Source organism: Lipotes vexillifer, unplaced genomic scaffold (assembly GCF_000442215.2).
Source record: "Lipotes vexillifer unplaced genomic scaffold, Lipotes_vexillifer_v1.1 scaffold496, whole genome shotgun sequence".
Lineage (NCBI taxonomy): Eukaryota > Metazoa > Chordata > Mammalia > Artiodactyla > Lipotidae > Lipotes > Lipotes vexillifer.
The window spans coordinates 160,488-180,264 of record NW_006786690.1 but is presented as its reverse complement, the minus strand read 5'-3'; the positions used below and the strand labels follow the sequence as shown (position 1 = coordinate 180,264).

At 50.8% G+C, this 19,777-nt stretch overlaps 3 protein-coding genes across 6 annotated transcripts in view; 2 read left to right on the top strand and 1 right to left on the bottom strand.

Moving 5' to 3' along the window:
- SMPDL3B (sphingomyelin phosphodiesterase acid like 3B) overlaps positions 1-3,205 on the top strand; it is a 31,748-nt gene extending 28,543 nt beyond the window's left edge. The window contains exons 7-8 of the mRNA XM_007459071.1: positions 39-172; positions 2,583-3,205. Of these exons, the coding sequence (XP_007459133.1) occupies positions 39-172; positions 2,583-2,948 (500 nt within the window). The 3' untranslated portion in view covers positions 2,949-3,205. The remainder of the gene's footprint in view (positions 1-38; positions 173-2,582) is intronic.
- Positions 3,206-3,863: 658 nt separating this feature from the next.
- XKR8 (XK related 8) lies at positions 3,864-10,123 on the top strand. The gene is made up of 3 exons (XM_007459070.1): positions 3,864-4,156; positions 6,216-6,412; positions 9,414-10,123. The coding sequence occupies exons 1-3, from the start codon at positions 3,864-3,866 to the stop codon at positions 10,121-10,123; spliced, it is 1,200 nt and encodes a 399-aa protein (XP_007459132.1).
- Positions 10,124-16,872: 6,749 nt separating this feature from the next.
- EYA3 (EYA transcriptional coactivator and phosphatase 3) overlaps positions 16,873-19,777 on the bottom strand; it is a 96,571-nt gene continuing 93,666 nt past the window's right edge. For 2 of the 4 annotated variants that reach the window (XM_007459069.1, XM_007459066.1), the window contains 2 exons: positions 19,092-19,192; positions 17,412-17,576 (listed from right to left, as the gene is read on the bottom strand). In XM_007459069.1, the coding sequence (XP_007459131.1) occupies positions 17,496-17,576; positions 19,092-19,192 (182 nt within the window). In that variant the 3' untranslated portion in view covers positions 17,412-17,495. Of the gene's footprint in view, positions 17,577-19,091; positions 19,193-19,777 lie in introns of all 4 variants that reach the window. The other 2 variants (XM_007459067.1, XM_007459068.1) reach the window with 2 other exon arrangements.

Sequence of the window (19,777 nt, the reverse complement as noted above, 5' to 3'; positions counted from 1 at the left end):
CCCCTCCCCAGCCTCTCAGCTCCACTCTCTCTTGAAAGGTGCCCCCATCAGTGTCATGTTCCTTACACCTGGGGTCACCCCATGGAAAACCACGTTACCTGGAGTGGTCAATGGAGCCAACAATCCAGGCATCCGGGTGTTTGAATACAACCGAGCCACACTGAGCCTGCAGGTCAGGAGCCTTGGGTCTGCTGGGGCCAGAGGAGGAGGGAGGAGGGACCTGATAACACCACCGCCTTCCCTAGCTAAGCCACCCTCTACTGACCACTGAGACTCAGGAAGGTCAAGTTACTTCCACCCTTTTAGAGCTCAGGATCAGAAGAACCCTGGCTCTACCTCCAAATCCTGCCACCAAGTCGGGTCAATTCTCCAAATTGCCCTTTGCCCTGGATCATTGTCAAGGCCTCCTACTTGTTCTCCCCGCCTCCAGCACTGCCCTGCTATAGCTCATCTGGTACAGCTAAGGAGGGGATTAATCTTTCTAAAGCACTTCTTGTCTCCTTCCTGCTCAAAAACCTTCAGTGGCTCCCCAGTGCTCCCAAGATAGGTTGGATCTCTTTGGCTTGGTATTCAAGGTCTCTCACAGTGTGACCCTCCTTGGCCTGGTATTCAAGGTCTCTCACAGTGTGACCCTCCTTGGCCTGGTATTCAAGGTCTCTCACAGTGTGACCCTCCTTGGCCTGGTATTCAAGGTCTCTCACAGTGTGACCCTCCTTGGCCTGGTATTCAAGGTCTCTCACAGTGTGACCTCAGGCCCACTGCCAGGTCTTCTCTACACTGACTACGCTGCAGCCAAGCAGGCCCCTAACTCAATGAGCAATCCCACACCTCCTGGGATGTGCTTGTGATTACTGAAATGACAAAGAAATATTATTCCTTAATGTATTCAACAAAACGTGTTAAGCCTCTGCCATGTGCCAGGCCCCGTGCTAAGCTCAGGAGATACATAAGCGAACAAAAGTCACTGCTCTCCTGGAGCTGACAGACAATAAACAAACACATAAAGTTAAGTGTGGCACGAAATAAGTGCTAAGGAGAAATGAAAACAGGGTGAGGAGGCAGGTAGTGACACTTACAGGGTACGTGTATATGTGTGTGGTGTTAGATGGGGCAGGGAAGTGTCACTGATAGGGTGACATTTGAATTCTGAGTAACTTCAGGGAGTGAGCCGTGGGAGCGTCTGCAGAAGGGGAAGGAAGAGCACGCCAGGGGCCCAGGGTGGGAATGTGCTTGGTGTGTTAGGGGAGGAGCACAGAGGCCCGCAAGACCACGGCGGAGGTCGCGAGCAGATGGGGGGAGGGGGCTTCAGGTAATGTAGGCCACGAGGACGACTCTGGAATTTTAGAAAACCACCATTCTGCTGGGTGGGGAACAGGCTGTAGGGGGCAAGGGCAGACATGGGGATCAGTTAGGAGGTGACCACAGCCACTGAGAGGTGATGTTGGTATGGGCCAGGGTGGCACCCGTGGGTGGTGAGGAGAGCCAGATCCTGGATGTATTTTGAAGGCAGAGCAGACAGGATTTGCTGGTGGATTGGATGAAGGGTGGAAGAGAACGCGAGGAGGCAACGAGGGCTCCAAGGCTTTGGCCAGAGCAACTGGAAGGATGAGGTTGTCATTTACCGCAACGGGCTCACTGCAGGAGGAGCAGATTTTGGAGGAAGACCAGAAGCCTGGCTTTCCTGTTAACTTTGGGATGTCTAAGTGGCATCCAGGTGAAAATGCTGAGGGAAGAGGCAGCTGGGTATTCAAGTTGGAGTTCCAGAAAGAGGTGGGTACAGAGATTTAATCTGGGTGTTGAGAAAAGACATTTAAAACCAGGGACTGCATGAGTTAACCTGGGTCCTCGACTCTAGAGTGAATGTATATGGAGAAGAGGTCTGAGGATTTTTAAGAGTGTGATCCATTGTCCACACGAGCACTCAGACCACAGGGTTCGGAGAAGACTAAATGAAATAATGTAAGGTGCCTAGCAAGAAATTGCCATCCATCCATGGCAGCTCCTCTTACCCCACCTCTCCTGACCTAAAGCAGATCTGCAAATTTAGGTGGAAAGTGTTGCACAGATAAACCCTTCCAGATTCTAGTCCTGAAAATGCACCTGAGTACTCAGGGTCTTGGGTGTAGCCCAAGCCCCCTTCAAAGCACAATTCTATAAGCTCTCTCAGCCAGGCACTCCACCCCACTGCATTTATATTGCATTTTATCCAGTCTTTCTGCAAATATTTACTGACAATCTTCTGGGTACCCGGGAGCTTGCTGGAACACAAAATGCACAGGCTATGGGGTAAACAAGCTGGGTTCCAATCCTGCCTCAGCCACCTGTGGGACCCTGGCCAAGTGAATTAACCTCTTTAGGACTCAGTTTCCTCATCTGTGAAATGGGGACAATAAGCACAGTTACCTCATCAGATTCAATCAGAGGATGTCTGCCAAGCATACCCGGCAACTAGTGAATGCTCAATAACTAAGAGCGGTCAGGATTACAGCTATTAGAATCTGGGGGCAAATGCAAGGTGGAGGATTGGGGGCGGAAGCGGACAGCTGCTCACAGCCGGCCCGCCTCGCGCGCCCCCTCTGTAGGACATGGTGACCTACTTCTTGAACCTGAGCCAGGCAAACGCGCAGGAGGCGCCGCGCTGGGAGCTCGAGTACCGGGTGACCAAGGCCTACGGCGTGCCCGACGCAGGCGCCCGCTCTATGCACGCAGCGCTGGGCCGCATCGCCAGCGACCAGGGCGCGCTGCAGCGCTACTACGGCTACAACTCGGTCAGTTACGACACGCTGGCCTGCGACGAGGCCTGCCAAGCCGAGCACGTGTGCGCGCTGCGCGAAGTGGCCTTCGACGGGTATGCCGCCTGCCTGCGCGCCCCCGGCGTCGCGCCCGCGCCCCGCCTCGCGCTCCTGCTGGTGGCGCTGCTGGGCCTGCGCACGCTGCTTGTGCCGTGACCTTGGGCGACGCCTGCTGATTGGCTTGGCTCGCCTTCCTCCTGGTAAAATGCGGAGAGCATCACCCCCGAGAGATGGACTTTCCACCCTTTCCCCGGCGTCCCCAGAATGAACTGGGACGGGACAGCCGATCAGGAAATGAAGCCCCAAGGGCCCCACCAGAAGCACATTTCTTTCAAGTTTCATGTTTTATCCCAAACACAATGCTCGTCGTGCATGTTATTCTGTTATTAAGTTGTAAATCATGTTTAAAGTAACTCCCTTGCCCAGTTATTGAATGTTCCCCCCTCCTCCTATTCGGATAATCCGAGTAAAATGAGCTGCCAGGAAGATGCACATGGTTGATCCAGTGCCCTCTGTCTCCCCTGGCACACGGCCCGGACTCGGAGGCAAACTTAGCGAAGTCCCTCAGTCAGGGATCGGAACGGGCTTTGGCGTTCTGTTGTTTTGTTTTGCAACAATGCAGACGTGAGGCACCGCAGTTCTAGCTCGGGCGCTAATCTCCGGGCCATATTCGCCGTTTTGGGTCTCCAGGAGCCTCAAATGTAAAACAAGGCGATTAGAAGCCTCCTAAGCTAAGGGCATTGCGCCTCGGACGGTCCGTCTTCGGGCCTAGCGGTCCTGGGGGCCCTCAGGGTTCAGCGGGGCTGGGGTGAGAGTGGGGGATACCTATGCAGGCGGCAGGGCCAGGGGTCTGTGGGACCGCTGATACCCCAACCGCGGGGCCTACGGACCTCGCTCCTCCCCGGACAGGGCGGGACTGGGAAGTCCCGCCCCGCAGCCCGAGTCCTGGGCGGCCCCGAGGGCTGTGCCCGCCTCCTTCCTGCCACCGCGACCCTGGGCAGGGAGGGAGACCCTGCGCCGGGAGGGTGGGTCCGAGCCCAGAAGAGAAAGAGGGGTAGAGGCTGGCGGGTCATGCCCTGGTCGCCACGCGCCGCTCTCTTCTGGGACCTGGTCCTGGGCGTATTGGGCACCCTCGCCTTCTTGATCGACCTGGGCGCCGACCTGTGGGCCGCGAGCCAGTATGTGCTCAGCGGTCGCTACCTGTGGGCCGCGCTAGTGCTGGCGCTGTTGGGCCTCGCCTCAGTCGCGCTGCAGCTCTTCAGCTGGGTCTGGCTGCGCGCCGACCTCTCCAGCCCGCACGCGCCGAAGCCCCCAGGCCACTGCCTGGCGCTGTTGCATGTCCTGCAGCTGGGCTACCTATACAGGTGAGCGCCCTGCCCTCCGGGAGAGGGAGGGGGAATGGAAGTCAACGTCACCTCCTGCAGCTGGGCTGGTAGCGCAGGTGAGAGCCCTGACCCCGCGACGGGGGCGGAGAGGAGAGGACTGAGACCCTGGAGAGGAAACTAAGCTCCTTGTAGTTTAGCGGGCGCTTCTCCCTACAGGTGAGCTCCTGATCCCTGATGAGGGAGAAATCCGGCTGGCAGCCCTCAGAGCTCACGAACGGTACCCTTCCTGGCACAGCTGAAGAAACTGAGGCCCAGAGAGGGAAGGGAGGCACATGACCTGGAGTCGGACCCTTCGGGATCCAATCCTTGCTTTACCACCTGTGTGGCTTTATTCCTGCCTTTCTCTGAGCCTCAGTTTCCTCCTCTGTTAAAGGAGGTAGTGATCTAGAGATAGGTGTGGCTGGCAGGCCTGTGGTGAAGGGCAGAGGGGGAAGTGCCCCGCACAGTGCCTGGTGGCAACAGACCTCCTGTTGCTTTTAGCTGTGGGTGGAGCCTTGGGCAAGTCACTTGACCCCTCTGGGTCTCAGTTTACTCATTGTTCCAGAGGCTCACAGTGTAAGGATTAAATGGAATGAGACCTGTAAATTGCCCTGGTGCAGAGTAAGCAGGCAGCAAGTGTCAGCTAGCTTCATGATCAGCTGGGTCACCCTGGAGTTTCAGCAGCCCTGACCCCCAGAGCAGCGCTTGTTCCCTTATGGCCAGTGCCTCCCACCCTGTCTTTCCCAGTTGTATTCTCCCCAAACACTTGCTCTCCACCCCACCCCCTCACTCCCAGACCAAGCAAGAGGGCAGAGATGGGGTCCGACACATCCATGTCCCTGGAGCCATGTAGGGCTGGGCTCAGGCAGGGGCCCTCTAGAGATGGGGAAACTGAAACGAAGGGATCAGAGTCATGTGAAGTCAGGACATGATGTGGTCTGGGTTGGGATGGGACGGACAGAGCCAGGATCTGCTCTTGAATCCATGTTTACAGATTCTCTCCAGATCTTGCCTTGAGTCTCCAGGAGTGGGTGAGAGGAGCTTTGAATGTTGCAGTTTTGCCTGAGGGACTGTCCAGGCATTAATAACACCTTGGGTGAACACAAAGGGGCACAGTTATTACAGTCCTGGCAGCCTTCAGTGAACCCTGAATCTATAATTACATCATGTATCTTCTGTTTCTGCTGAGCATGAGTCAGACAGACTGTACTGAGCTTTGGTTGAGAAAACGGGGTCTCTGTTCCTGCCTGTGACTAGGCTGAGGCCTCTGCCAGGGCACTGGGGGACCTCCCCGCCCCGCCGAACTCGGGCCTGCTCCCTGAGTGTGTTGTCAAGTTCATCCAGGGGAAGTGACAGTAAACGTCTGATGAATGAATTTGCCATGAGTGAGTGGCCTCACCTCCCAATAGCCAACTGAGATCAGTTCTGGGCGGGTGGAGATCTTGGTGCATCCTCCACAGCGCCCTCATGCCAGTGGATCACTCAGGCCTGTCTGTCCAACCTCTGGACTCTCTTAACTCTGCCCCGTCTGTTCCCATCACTCTGGGCAGGCCTGTTAACTGGATCCCTGGGTGCTCTTTCTGTAGCACAGTAGGACCTGTCTTGCCTGTGCTCAGAAGCTCTCAATGGCTTCCTTCCCCACAGGATCCTAAGAAATTCTTACACTTGCTAAAATTTGAGAATGCTCACTTTAGGCAATTTCCCAGTACACCTTTCAAATTCAAACAGCTTTGGGTCCAAATCCTGTTTCCAGTGCTCATTTGCTCTTTGGTCCTGTTTCCCCGTCTGTAAAATGGGGATATTGTAAAGGAGTAAATGGGACGAGGTTTGTGATGAGCTTGGTATGGTGGCTACAGCAGAAGGAATAGCTGTTGTATTTATGCCCACTTCACAGATGAAGAAACAAGTTCAGTGAGGTAAGTCGCTTGCCCAAGGCCTTATATAGCATGTATGTGACGAGCTAGGATTTGAGCCTGTCTGCATCCACTCGATGGGTAGGGAAGGAGGAATGCCACAGGATGCTAACTGGGCCCCTTGGGGCATCGTGTGTACTGCCTAGGTGCGTGCAGGGGCTGCGGCAGGGGCTGCTGGTGTGGCGGCAGGAGGTGCCCTCCCAGTTCGACTTGGCCTATGCCGACTTCCTCTCCCTGGACATCAGCATGCTGCGGCTCTTTGAGACCTTCCTGGAGATGACACCGCAGCTCACACTGGTGCTGGCCATCATGCTGCAGAGCGGCAGCGCCGAGTACTACCAGTGTGAGTGTCAGGCCCTCGGCCAGCCCCCCTTTTACACCTTGGGCAAGTTGCCCACAAATGTCAGAAAGGTTTTCACTCTTTTATAAGGGCTGCTTAGAAAATAGGAGAATGTCCTTTAGTTGGGCAGGTCTGTGTTCAAATCCAAGGTTATGCTCTAGCCTTGAGTTTGGACAAAGGACTCCAGCTCTCTGAGCTATCGGTTTGTTCTCATCTGGACAAATAAATGGATGTAATAAATGAGCCTACCTCATAAGGTTAATGAAAGGTTTAAGTGAAGTGATGCCTATAAAGCCTCGTGCCTAGTGCATAATAAATCTTAAGTGTAATTTTTACTATTTTGAAGACAACAGATGAAGTGTGTAGGGTGCCTGATGCCTAATAAGCAATTTGTTGATCAATAGATAAATTATTGAGCGCCTTTGTACATGCAGAGTGCCTTTGTTTTTTTTTTTTTTGGCGGTACGCAGGCCTCTCACTGTTGTGGCCTCTCCTGTTGCAAAGCACAGGCTCCGGACGTGCAGGCTCAGCGGCCGTGGCTCACGGGCCTAGCCGCTCCGCGCGGCATGTGGGATTTTCCCGGACCGGGGCACGAACCTGTGTTCTCTGCATCGGCAGGCGGACTCTCAACCACTGTGCCACCAGGGAAGCCCCGTGCCTTTGTTTTGATTGAGCACCTTTGTGCCTGTCCCTGTGTTAGGAACAGCACAGTGAATAAGGAGATGGACACAGCCCCTGGCTTGCCAGGACCATAGACTGTAAAGCAGGTCGTTACAGTAAAGCATGTGGATTGATCTGAAAAGGAAGAGGCGGGTGGCCTCATAAAACACAGGAGAGGTTTGTACAAAGAGAAGCTTTGGGAGAGCTTTTAGGGGAGTTGCCCAAGGTCACAGGCCAGCTGGCAGCCAAGTTAGGACTCCAGCTCACATCTGATTCAGGGTCTAGGCTTCCCCTTCTCCTTCTCAGCCCTCGCACACCTGCTGCTGTACAAGGCACAGCCTCCCAAGCAGCCAGTCCCAGCTCTGCCTCCACTCTCTGCGGGACTTGGAGATCCCCTCTCTGGCCTCAGTTTCCACAGCTGTACAAGCTGGGGAGTTGGACTCAATCTCCAAGGGCCCTTTCAGTTTGCTAATCTGAGTCTGCAGTATTAATTGAAAAACAAAACAAAAAACAGAAATAGCAGCCATCACGATGGAGTGCCTGCTATTAGCCAGCACTGAGGAAAGTGCTTTATTGTCATCATCGCTCACATTCATAGCGCCTCCAGTTTGGTGCTATATTTATCTCCATTTTACACGAGAGGAAAGAGATGCCGAAAGGGGAAGTGATTTGCCCTGGGACACACAGCACTCATTGTGCACGTACCGTTGGGCCTCTCTCTGTGAGTCCTGCATCCACAGATTCAGAGGGCTGACTCTATTATGCCATTTTATATTAGGGACTTGAGCATCTGCGGATTTTGGGAACCAATCCCCTGTGGATACTGAGGGATGACTGTGTCTTTTGTTTGTCTCTTTGAAGGCAGTGGGTGTCTAGGACCAGGGCTAAATGGGGACAGTCTACACTGTGAATGGAGGGAGTGGGGATGGGGGATTGAGGGAAGAGACAGGTTTTCCCAACTTTTGTTTAGCAAACATGTATTCAGCTGCTGTTATATGCCAGCTTCTGGGGGATCCCTGGGGAGCAGAATCTGTTTCCTACACTGAAGAAGCTCAGAGACAAGGAAATAATTACTGTGTGATACGACTCCAGAGAGGAATGGGGTGCTATAGGAGCTGCACAGCGGAGTGGGGTGGGGTGGGGTCCAGGTGGGTGACTATAGGGGATAATGAAGCCAGAACTTGCAGGGTAAGGAGGAGTAGGCCAGGGGAACCAGGGCGTGGGTCTACCTAATACCAAGGGCACCGCTTGTCAGGTCAGAGAATGCGGCATGCTGGCAAACTGGAGGAACATCAGCCCTGCCGAGACCCTGAGTGTGGGGTAGTTACAAAGGCCACAGATCTGATTCCAGGCTGGGAGTGGGTTCCTGACCCATAGCAGGTTCCCAGCGAACATCTGTTGACTGAATGCGATAGGGAGGGGGCGGGAGGAAGCAGTCTAGAGATGCTTCCAGCCCTCGTTGGAGGGCCTGGTGCTTCTAGTCCAGGATGGGCAACTAGGAGGTGGGATAGGATCCCCACTGTACACTTCGAGTCTTGGAAAATCAAAACCGGGGCCCAGGGCTTCCCTGGTGGCGCGGTGGTTGAGAGTCTGCCTGCCGATACAGGGGACACAGGTTCGTGCCCCGGTCTGGGAGGATCCCACGAGCTGCAGAGCAGCTGGGCCCGTGAGCCATGGACGCTGAGCGCTGCGCGTACGGAGCCTGTGCTCCGCAACAGGAGAGGCCACAACAGTGAGACGCCCGCGTACCGCAAAAAAAAAAAAAAACAAACAAAACCGGGGCCCAGTCTGAGGGTAGAGGGGAGTAGAGGCTGTTCCACCCATATAACAGGGACATCCCTTTTGGCCCCGGAAGGCAGCTTCAGCTAGAGGCCTGTCGCCACCCCATGGGATTTCCTGCTTCCCTTTCTGAGACTAAGAAGGGGGAACTGGACTTCTGCTGATTTTCAGATCCAAGAAAGGCGTGGGCTGTTCCGGGAAAGGAAAGGTTACAGGTCCCTAGAAGATGCTCAGGGTGTGGCCAAGGCCCAGGGGTGCCAGATGCTGGGTGACAGGGGTGCCGATGAGAGTGTATAAGCCACACACCTTCTCATCCGTGAAAAATATAACCGTGGTAGCACCTGATAAGGAAAGGTTTGCGGTGAAGGGCAGACTCCATATGGATCCTAGCTCTGTTTGGGGTTGTGTGAACTTGCTGGTCTCCAGCTGTAGTTTTCCCTTCAACAAATTGGGGGCCGTAATACCCACTTCAGCGTGGCTACGAGGCCTCCGCAGTACCCGTGGCCTCTGGGGAGTGCGTGCAGGCTGCCCGCAGGGCTCACCTGTCTCCTCTTCCTCTTCGTAGGGGTCAGCATCTGCACGTCCTTTGTGGGTATCTCGTGGGCACTGCTTGACTACCACCGGGCCCTGCGCACCTGCCTCCCCTCCAAGCCTCTCCTGGGGCTGGGTGCCTCCGCGATCTACTTCCTGTGGAACCTGCTGCTGCTGTGGCCCCGAGTCCTGGTCGTGGCCCTGTTCTCAGCCCTCTTCCCCCGCTATGTGGCCCTGCACTTCTTGGGCCTGTGGCTGGTGTTGCTGTTCTGGGTCTGGCTTCAGGGCACGGACTTTATGCCAGATCCCTGCTCCGAGTGGCTGTACCGGGCGACAGTGGCCACCATCCTTTATTTCTCCTGGTTCAACGTGGCTGAGGGCCGAACCCAAGGCCGTGCTACCATCCACCTGGCGTTCCTCCTGAATGATAGCCTTCTGCTGGTGGTCACCTGGGTGACTCAGAGCACCTGGCTGCCCAGCGGGTGCCTGCTGCAGAGGCTGCTGCCTGCGGCCGGCGCCTGCTTCCTCCTGGGGCTGGCTCTGCGGCTGGTCTACTACCGCTGGCTGCACCCCAGCTGCCGCTGGGAGCCTGACCAGGTGGACGGGACCTGGGGTCTGTGCTCCCTCGAGGGGCGTCAGCTGCCTCAAAACAGGCGCATGGCCCATTTGGCTAAGAACTTTTTCCCCAAAGGTAGGGATGAGGCTGCTTTGCCATGGAAGGGAGAGGTGAATGGTGTCCTTTGAGGCAGGGTCAGACCCAGCCAGGGGACTTGAAGGCCAGATGGAATCAGTTGGTAGAATGTGGAAGATAAGCTGCTTATGCTGCTGTGGGCCTTGATTCACTCAACGAGCACTTGCTGCCTGATCTGTGCCAGGCGCTGGAGACCAGAGTTGAGTAAGACAGAGGCCTGCCCTCAAGGATGAGAACAAGATGAGAAGGGCTGGGCCCTGGAGGGTCAAGGGCCCCAGTTATGTATGAAACACTTTGGGAGGAAAGAAGAGACCCCCTCTTCCCTTCCCCCCAAACAAGTATAACCCCAAAGCATTCCAGTGTTGGTATTTTTACCTCCCTGGCTACCTCTAAAATAATTGGTGGAGCTGTTGTGCCAGGCGCTGGAGACCAGAGTTGAGTAAGACAGAGGTCTGCCCTCAAGGATGAGAACAAGATGAGAAGGGCTGGGCCCTGGAGGGTCAAGGGCCCCAATTATGTATGAAACACTTTGGGAGGAAAGAAGAGACCCCCTCTTCCCTTCCCCCCAAACAAGTATAACCCCAAAGCATCCCAGTGTTGGTATTTTTACCTCCCTGGCTACCTCTAAAATAATTGGTGGAGCTGTTGTCCCACCCTTGGTTCCCCTATCCTGGGCTGGAAGGCCCCAGGACCTCCAGGCTGTGTTCTCTGGAATTCTTCCTCCCCTGCCCCACCCCAGTCATTCAATTCATTCAGCAAATGTTTACCGAGGGCCTTTTATGTGCCAGAAGCATCATTCTAGCCTTGGCAGATCAGCTGCCATTCCAGCTTCACCCCTTACCCTCTCCAGATACTCCAGAACGGGCTCTCAGGCTGGAAGCCAGGGATGCCTGACTGCCTGTCAGCCCTGTCAGCCCTGTCAGCCCCTCCAAAGCCTTAGTGCAGGGCTTCCCTGGTGGCACAGTGGTTGGGAGCCCGCCTGCCGATGCGGGGGATGCGGGTTCGTGACCCGGTCCGGGAGGATCCCGCATGCCGCTGAGCGGCTGGGCCTGTGGGCCATGGCCGCTGAGCCTGCGCGTCCAGGGCCTGTGCTCCGCAACGGGAGAGGCCGCGGCGGTGAGAGGCCCGCGTACTGCAAAAAAAAAAAAGCCTTAGTGCAGCTGGCCCGGCCTCTGCCTCTGCTCTCAAGGGGTGACCTTTCAACCAAGTGCCTTGTGAACCTGCAGTCTGGGCCGTGGCTCAGCCCGCCGAGTATGTTTTTGTGCTTCAGGCAGTGTACTTTCTACCTCAGTCTGTGTAGGTGGAAGAGGTGTGTGTATCTGCGTCTCTGTAAGTGAGAGACACGTGTGTTGTCTTTGTTGAACAGTATTATTAGATTATTATTAAAACCTCATGAAATCCCCTAGCCTAGTTGTGTCATTAAATCCGCCACCAAGTTCAAAGCTGCCTGGAAAAAAGGGGTCAGGGACGCAAAGTCCTCTCAAAGTCGGTAAAGGCCCTGGGACCAGAGAAGAGGGCTGGCTTAGGCAAGACTTCTTAACCTTGTTTTCTAAGCGTCAGGAGCTGGTGAGCCAGTGTGGTGTTGACCGCTCAGGTGGGCATCAGAACCCAGATCTGGGCTGACTCTAGTGTGTGCTCTTAGCCAGCTCTGCTGCTGGGCCTGGCAGGAGTAGGTACACCTTTGGTATCAGGAAGTGAATACACGAGCGCAGGTGAAGAAAGGTCTTTTGGCTGGGAGGTCACTGGGAGCGATGCAGTGATGACAGGGGATGTGGATGTGGGCAGTGGTGTTGGGGAGGTCTGTGGTTTGGAGAAACAAGGAGCAGGGAAAGGGCACTGGAGACAGAAGGAAAGGTTCATCACCACTGGGACGGGATCCAGGAGAGTCTGTTATTCATTCATTCATCTAGTGGAGACACAGTAAACAGAGTAAGTGAAAGAATGTATCAGATAGTGTTAAGTGCTAAAAGAAAAATAAGGTAGGGAGAGTGCGTGTGTGTTGTAGGTGGGAGTTACAATTTTATATAGAATGGCCGGGAAGGCCTTCCTGAGAAACTGATATACGCCCTAAAGGAGGTGAGGATGACAGCCACGCAGATGTGCTTTATTCCAGACACCAAGTCAGCAGTGACTGGATGAAGGAGGGCTTGTAGCAGTTATACTGGCCTGGAGCCAAGGCTGACACAGAGATGAAGGTTGGGAGCAGGGAGGAACTCTGGGAAGATGATGCTGGTGCTTTTTACATACACAGAATGGTAGAGGTAGAAAGGATCTCCAGGATCACTCAGTCCAATGATTTTCAGACTCCTGAATTTCATGAACCAGTATAATGGCCAACATGGTTGCCAAGTTAACTTTAATGAAAAAGGGCCTAAAAACTACCACCATCTATTATCTTGTCTTATGAAAGGACATATAACCTCAGAAAAAGGATCATTTTTTAAATTGACTATAAACACACATTTGCACACACACAAAAGTGAAATCATTATTTTTCTCAACTCATAGGGAATATCAAGGGTTGAGACCTCAGAGAGCAGGCTTGGCCTTTATAAATCCCTGGGCTTAGTGTCCAACCTAGCCTCAAACATAGCTTCTAAGGGGTTCACTAAAACAAATACTTGCTCTCAACTTCAATTAAAACAAAACAAAACAAAACTTGCTGCATTTACTTTTCTCTGCTTCTTCCTGTCATATGTGAAGACTATAGGCTCTGGAGAGATGCCATACATGCCCAAACAGATGATGCAGTGTAGTGTCTTAGGCTATTTCCCCTGAGAAAATCCAAAAAGATGTTTAATTTTTTGGCTAAGCTCTCATCTGTATTCTCTAGATGAAATTGTCAAATGAGGGTAACAGGTATGTAATTTAAAAAGCTGTGGAATTTAGTGGTCGTTTCATTTGTAAAAAAGGTTTACAGAATCAAGAATTTAAAAAAGATGACGGTGATGTTACTTGTAATTAGAAATTTCCTTTGAAGATTTCCACTGTTTTTTTTTTTTTATGTCAAGAAACTTGTTTCTGTAGAATAAAAAAGCTCTTGATTTGCTCATTTTAACCTGCCACTGGAAAGGTTCTTGAGAAACGTGCAGATGTTATACCTATTGGAGGGGGAGATGGAGATGTTTGCTCTTTGGGCTTAAAAACTAATAACACTCTGATACCTGTACTTCTGACCGATTGACAAGTTTGCTTCAACTATATTGTGGCTCAAAATGTGCATCTTCTGATGAAAAGATTTAATGCCTCAGAATACAAGGCAACCCCCTCTTTTCTGGGGGGAATTAATTTTGGGAAAAATACATCTTATAGTCTGACATGTATGGTACTTGGAAGCTAGAACCCAATTCTCATCTCCATTGGAAAAAAAGGCAAAAGGATTCCTGTTTTCCAGACCAATGAACAGTCAGACTCAAATCTAAAGAAATGAAAAGAGAAAAAGTAGTTGATGTAACATGAAAACAAGCCAAATCAAACAGTTTGGTATCAATTTGTCAGTTTTACTGCTTTTGCATTTTAAGCTCAGCACAGCAAGGTATTGATTTTTTTAATAATTAAATTTCAGCACATTTGACAGCAAATGAAATCTCTTGGCGTTCCAGTCCTAAACTTTGAAAAGTGATGTATTTTAGAAACAATTAAGAAATACTTTCCCTTGCAAATTATTTTAAAATATTTAATTTACTCATTTATTTATACCAAATGGTTAGTTTTGTTTGTTTCTTTTGGTGAAATTAATGACTCAGTTACTGAAAGGGTGCCATCTTTCTAATGAGCTCTTCTGATTTTTTTATGAAGCCCTACTTAGAAGCCTACTCAGCTGGGCAACTGGGCTAAACCTACTCAGAAAAGACACAGGAGCAAACCATATAGAAAATAAAAACTTTATTTTTTCAAGTTTATAAGATAGTTCCCATTACATATAACATTATGGTCAAGGACTCTACAGCCACAAATGCCCGCAGTCACATAAATATATCTAATCAGTGCCTTTTCCTGCTAAATGAGGCATCTGAAGTCCAGAGGGTCATGTTTTGAGTAGAAGTCGTCCTTAATGGGATGGCTCCCATCAGTGCACTAGGAACTAGCCAAGTAACCTTGCTTGCTAGAGCTGTCTGACTCAGAGGAGAGGAAGGGACAGAGGGCCTGCTGATCAGAGGTGGGACAGAACTAGATTTTCTCTCATGGTTTAAGATGTTTCAAAATCTCAGAATTCAGATTTGGCCTCTACAGGGTATTTGGGGAATTCCAACTTTGGGATGAAAAAGGAAGCCAAATTAGTGGTAAGAAACAGAAGCCTGCTTAAGAGGGGTCCTAACTGCCCCCTTCCTGCAGGAGTGAGGAAAGGAAGGCCCCAAGCCCACCTGCCCTTGGCTTAGACCATCGCTCTCCCAGGAAGCGGGAGAGCGTGGCTCCGCCCCTCGACTCCTCTCCCCCACGGTTCAGTGGCACTGACACCCATTCAAGGTGGTGAACATCTAGAAGTTCCATATACTGCAGCTGGAGTTTGCCAATCAGATTCTGCTTGGAGCTTTAACGCGAACAAGTTTGTGTAAACTGCGAACAACCTGTGGCACAAGTCTCCTGGGACACTAGCTTTGCTCCCCCAACTTGCAGAAGACAGGAATACCCCAAACCAAATAAAAGCCCAAGCAGGCATCTAAATCTGGAGCAGGCATCCACTCTCCTGGACACCACCAGCTGCCCCAGGGGCACCGGACAGGGTGATGCTAAGGCACAGTCAGTTTTACATTCGAAAGTAAAGCCACCTCTTAAACCCAGGACACAGCTGACAACTCGATTCCCTACTAGAGACAGCCTAGCTCTCACCACGAAATGTGCAGAACCATCTTACAGAACCCATGGTGCCCAGCTGGGTTAAGGACTCATCATGTGGCTTATTCCATGGGGACTCTTTCTAGTAAAGAGGGCTTCCCCCTTGACGAAAGGACCCACAGTATCCTTTCGACCTCAGCCTCCAAGAACTCGTGGTGCTGCCTACTTATTTTCCTCTCCAGACCTCTGTGCTGCGGAGGAGGAAAACACAGGCTCCAAGAAGATCACTGGGTTCCCTGAACAATTCATTGTGGCAAAGAGGAGCCAGGAAGCTCCATTTTCCGTCTACCCTCTAAACAACCAGAAGAGAGCAAAGGCGGCACTGCTCAGAGAGCTTCCTCACCTCTCTCAGCCAATTTCAAGTTCCTTTTGCAAAGACCTAAGCCGTGCAGTCAGAGCAGGAGGGAAAAGGCCATCGCAAAGGGACTCCAAGTCATATTCTAGGAATAAAGAGCTTCTCCCAGCGGGCAGGGAGAGGGAAGTGTGTGTGTGCGGACCTGTGTGCACGACGTGGGTACCACTCTGCAGCCTGAAGCACAGCACCAACAGGGTGGCCTATATCCAGGGCAAGAAACCAACAGCTCTACTGCCAGTACGGGGAGGGCTTGGGGCCTGGAAGTACAGACCCACCCTAGAGCATTCTAAGATAAATTACCAAGCAAGGCAGAGCAGCATCTGGGCAACCATGCTGAACTCAGACCAAGAAGGTCCGCCTCAGACTTTGTATTTCCCGTCCAAAGGAAACAGGCCAAAGAGGCAGCTAAGTAATGAGCACTGACTTGAGCTCCTCTCCAGAAACATCTTCTCTAAAACTGAGTCACGAAGCACTTTCTCAATCAGTTCTGAGGGAATGTGTGTATACCAGCCTTTCTCTGGGTGATCTGGCTTTGGAAGGATTCTGACCCTTTTGTGCTGCAACATCTCTGAAAATGGATATGCAGAATCTGAGTACAAGCATTTATAGCTGGGGTTGGTCAAGGATGCCTCCTACTAAGGACCCAGACTGCACCTCTCTGAGGTGCTTTATAAAATCACCTCTGTGCAACCTGGAAGAGGCCGAACTTCCTCAGCTCTACGGAAGTTTATTCTGCCTGAGCAGATGCCCAGGCCAGTCTTGGGGGGATGGGGCATCCACAAACACAGCTGGACTGAAGGCTGCGACCAGTGCCTGGGCACCCACCGATCCTCGCAGAAGTCAGGTTGAGAGATGTTCCTGCACTGGGCCCAAGATTGAGTTTTCAGGCATGGAGTAGGGGGTCTACAACCTCATTTAAATCAGGAAAGTGTTTCTGGCCTTCTGGTTTCCCATTTTAGAAAGGGATTTGAGAAGTGGGAAGGGTATTCCATGGGAAAACTGGGTTGTGATCATGGCAATCTGTTCTTCAGTTTCAGGCTGAGATCTGGGTAAATACATGTCCAGAACACCTTTCAACAGGGCTTAAAGGATTCAAAGAAAGTCAAATCCCTTCGTAGTTTTGGCCAAAATGTGATTATGAACCTTTTCTCAGACTTGACTACTTGGGTCCAAAGCCTGGGGACTGGCCACAGCTGCATGGGGGTGGACATGAGGTACAGAGGGCAGGAAAGGGCCAAGAGCCCAGCACTGATGACTAAGAAGGGCGAGGGCGCTGTAGAGGTGAACATGTGTTGGGGAAGGGTGCTTCTCTGCAGGAGGAAAAGGTGGAATCTTCTTGTTTCAAGAGCCAAAGAAGTGGAAATTCCTAAGAAGCCCGAGTTCTTCTCTCCGGTTTGGAGGTAAGCCCCTTGGGACATACATACCCTTTGACTAAGAGTCAAGCTGAAGGCTTACAATTTACTAAGAGAAGGAGTTTCTAGGGTTGTGCCATTTGGTGAAAGGGGACTAAGGCTTCTAGGATGGGAACCAGCAAAGTCTACAGTGAATCAGTGTCCATGCCCCACAGTGCAGCCAGCCAGGAGATGGAGGAGCTGGAAGGAAGCCTCCCGAGAGAGCAGGGCACTGGGCAGCTGAGGAGGTGCTACCGTCACAGAGAGGTATCTCAGATAGTTCAGTTACGAGTTTCCAAGGAAACTTTACACACCCCTTTCTTGCTAGAAAGAGGGCGGGAACCTGCTTCAGAGACCAGACCCTTACCTATAAAAATAACATACACATTCACTGGGAATATTTTCTACAGCTAAGGAGATTACAAAGGACTGCAAGAGATGTTATTATAAAAGTCTGCTGCGTTTATCCTATCACCACAAGTTAATGGCAGTTCTCAATCTGGTCACGGACGCAGAGTGCAACTCTGCCCCAAGAATTTCCTTTTCTTTTTCTTCATTTATTTTGACACAAAATAAAACAAAACAAAACCCAGAAGAGTTAAAAGCACTGTAGCTGCGGTGAGTCTATTGTTCTCTCAATCCAACTGTCTTCCGCTCCTATGCGAGGATGAACACGGGGCTGCAGCTCACTCTTAGCAAAAATAAGCTTCATCTCTTGCAGCTGTTGGTTTTGATTGTGTTCTCGCCAGCATTCCATGGAGAAAGAGTTCCCAGTTGGTTCTGGTCTCTAGCTCCTTTCAGGAGTGAAAAGGAGCTCGCAGGGAAGGCTCTTCATTCCAGTTCTTAGAGAAAATCAAGCTCCAAAGCCTGGTGGAGGGACACCAGGTCTCCGTGGTTTGTGATCCTCCAGAAGGGCATGTTGTGCTGGAAGGGGGAGGAGGGAGGGGAACTGGTTAACCCAATTTCTTTTGGGAGCTTATATTTACCCACACCCCTTCCTCCACAGACCTCTCCCCAAAGTACTTGGTAACCCTCCTTACTCCTGCCCACCTCATAAGACTGTCATACGGATCAAGTAAGTCATGTGTATAGGGACACATGTATACTACAAGACACTTACAGATGGGAGAGATTTTTATTAGGTTTCAGTGGTAACTGTGCTTTTATGAGACAGACTTGTTCTAGCTACTATGTACGATCCTCAGGATCAAATAAAATGACCCATGTAAGAAATCAGTATTAATATAGTATTACATTTTCTTATGGATAGTCTATTTTCTATAAGGTTCAGAGCTGCAAAGGCCAAATCTTGTCCATGACCAAGATGAAGAACAGAGAGATCTAGAAAATAATAATCCCCCTATATTATGTGATCAGAGTTATGTCCAGAATACTGTGTGCCATTCTGGAAGCCATATTTTAAAGAAGGGCTTTGAAAAACATGAGTGTTGGAAACCATGTTCTATAAAAGCTGACGGAAATTACCTTTACTAATCCTTTTGTTCAGACTTGTTGCAAGTTACCTAGAATACGGAAAGCCCTAGAACACAGTTCTTTTGGCATGTAACTCAGTGCTTTCTCAAGCCTGCTGCTCACACATAATAATTAAAAGGCCTTGAGTATACTGAAGAGGAAGCAGGCTTGTTATGTTGTGCTCAGAAGTGCCAGATTAGGACCAGGATACAAAACAGAAATTTTAGTTCAATGGAAGGAGGAATATCCTAAGATCCTGGATGACCCCACAGTGGAACAGGATACCTGGGAAGCAGTCTCCTCACCCTTAGGTATATTCAAGCAAGGACTAGAAAGTCTTCTGTCACAGAGGGTGCAGAAAAGATCCCTCAGAGGGAGGAGACTGAGATCTAAGGCATTTTCCAATGGGTGTACTCTGTGGCAGATGACTAGAAGCATCCGATTAGAGACACAAAGTCTGATAATGACTTGAGTTGTTCTTCTATCTCCCCCACTCCCTTTTTCAGACCAAGAAGCACTGATGTCTACATCCACTAGTGTCTTCCCCAGAGGGCAACAAGCACTTTAGAATTAAAGCTGGAAAGCCTAGGAAAGTCTGAATGATTGGCCTTTAGTAGTAAAGTCTCACGCTCTTGAGAAAGCATTGACCTCTAAGACGAAGATGGAAGATGGGGCCCCCCACGTCAGGTTTAATGATGGGCGTCCTTGTAGAAGGGCTCAAAGATTTTAAGATTTTAGAGTGGCAGGGAGGAGAGAGAAGGGGAGGATCTAACAACTTACGGGGAAAACTCTGCATGGGGAAAAAAATGACCCTCTTTCTTTTTTTTTTTTAAGAAAAATGGGAGAGGAATAGGGGGAAGGGAAAACACTGTAAATGCACAACAGATTACTACGATTTCTGAGTTTTACCATTTTTCTAATTGCTCAATGTATTCCCATATAGACTATTTACTTTGCCATGGTTACCTGTTTGGCTGCGATTTCTTCATCTCGTCCATCTCCAATCACTACGTATGTGACTTTCTTTCCAAACCTTGACACAATTCTCTCGAAGCAGCTCTCTTTACCTGATGAGAAAAAGAAACTTCCTATTGGGACATTCCTCCCTTTCTTTTTTTCAATACCAAAGAAAAGGGCTGCTGCTAGGTTCACCTGCCTGTGCTTAGACAGAATCAGGGCAGCCCATGTGGTTTGCTTGGTGGGGAGCAGGGGTGGTAGCTAGAGATCCAACAGGCCCTCTGCCCAAAGAATGTGAAATTGTGCCATTCACACAACAGACTTTCTAGGCACTGTGCTCTCTAGGTTCTTATTTTAACTTTCACACTGAGGGTGAAGTGCCTAAGATCTTAGTGTGGGATGTTTCTATAAACACTGTATGAGAGTTGTGCACACCCCCTCCCTCTTCCACAGCTCCTGTACTTTACAGCATACAAAGCAGTTTCAAAGCGTTCATTCACTTAATTCTCAAAATAATCCAGTGAGATGGGTCCCATCCCCTATTCTGATAGATGGAAATTGACCCAAAGGATTAGTGACTTGCCCCAGATCACAAACAAGCTAGTAGCTAGACTCTGAGCCTCTGACTCCAGAGTCTAGGCTCTGGTCATTGTACCATGACGAAAGGACGATTTTTTTTTTTTTTTTTTTTTGCA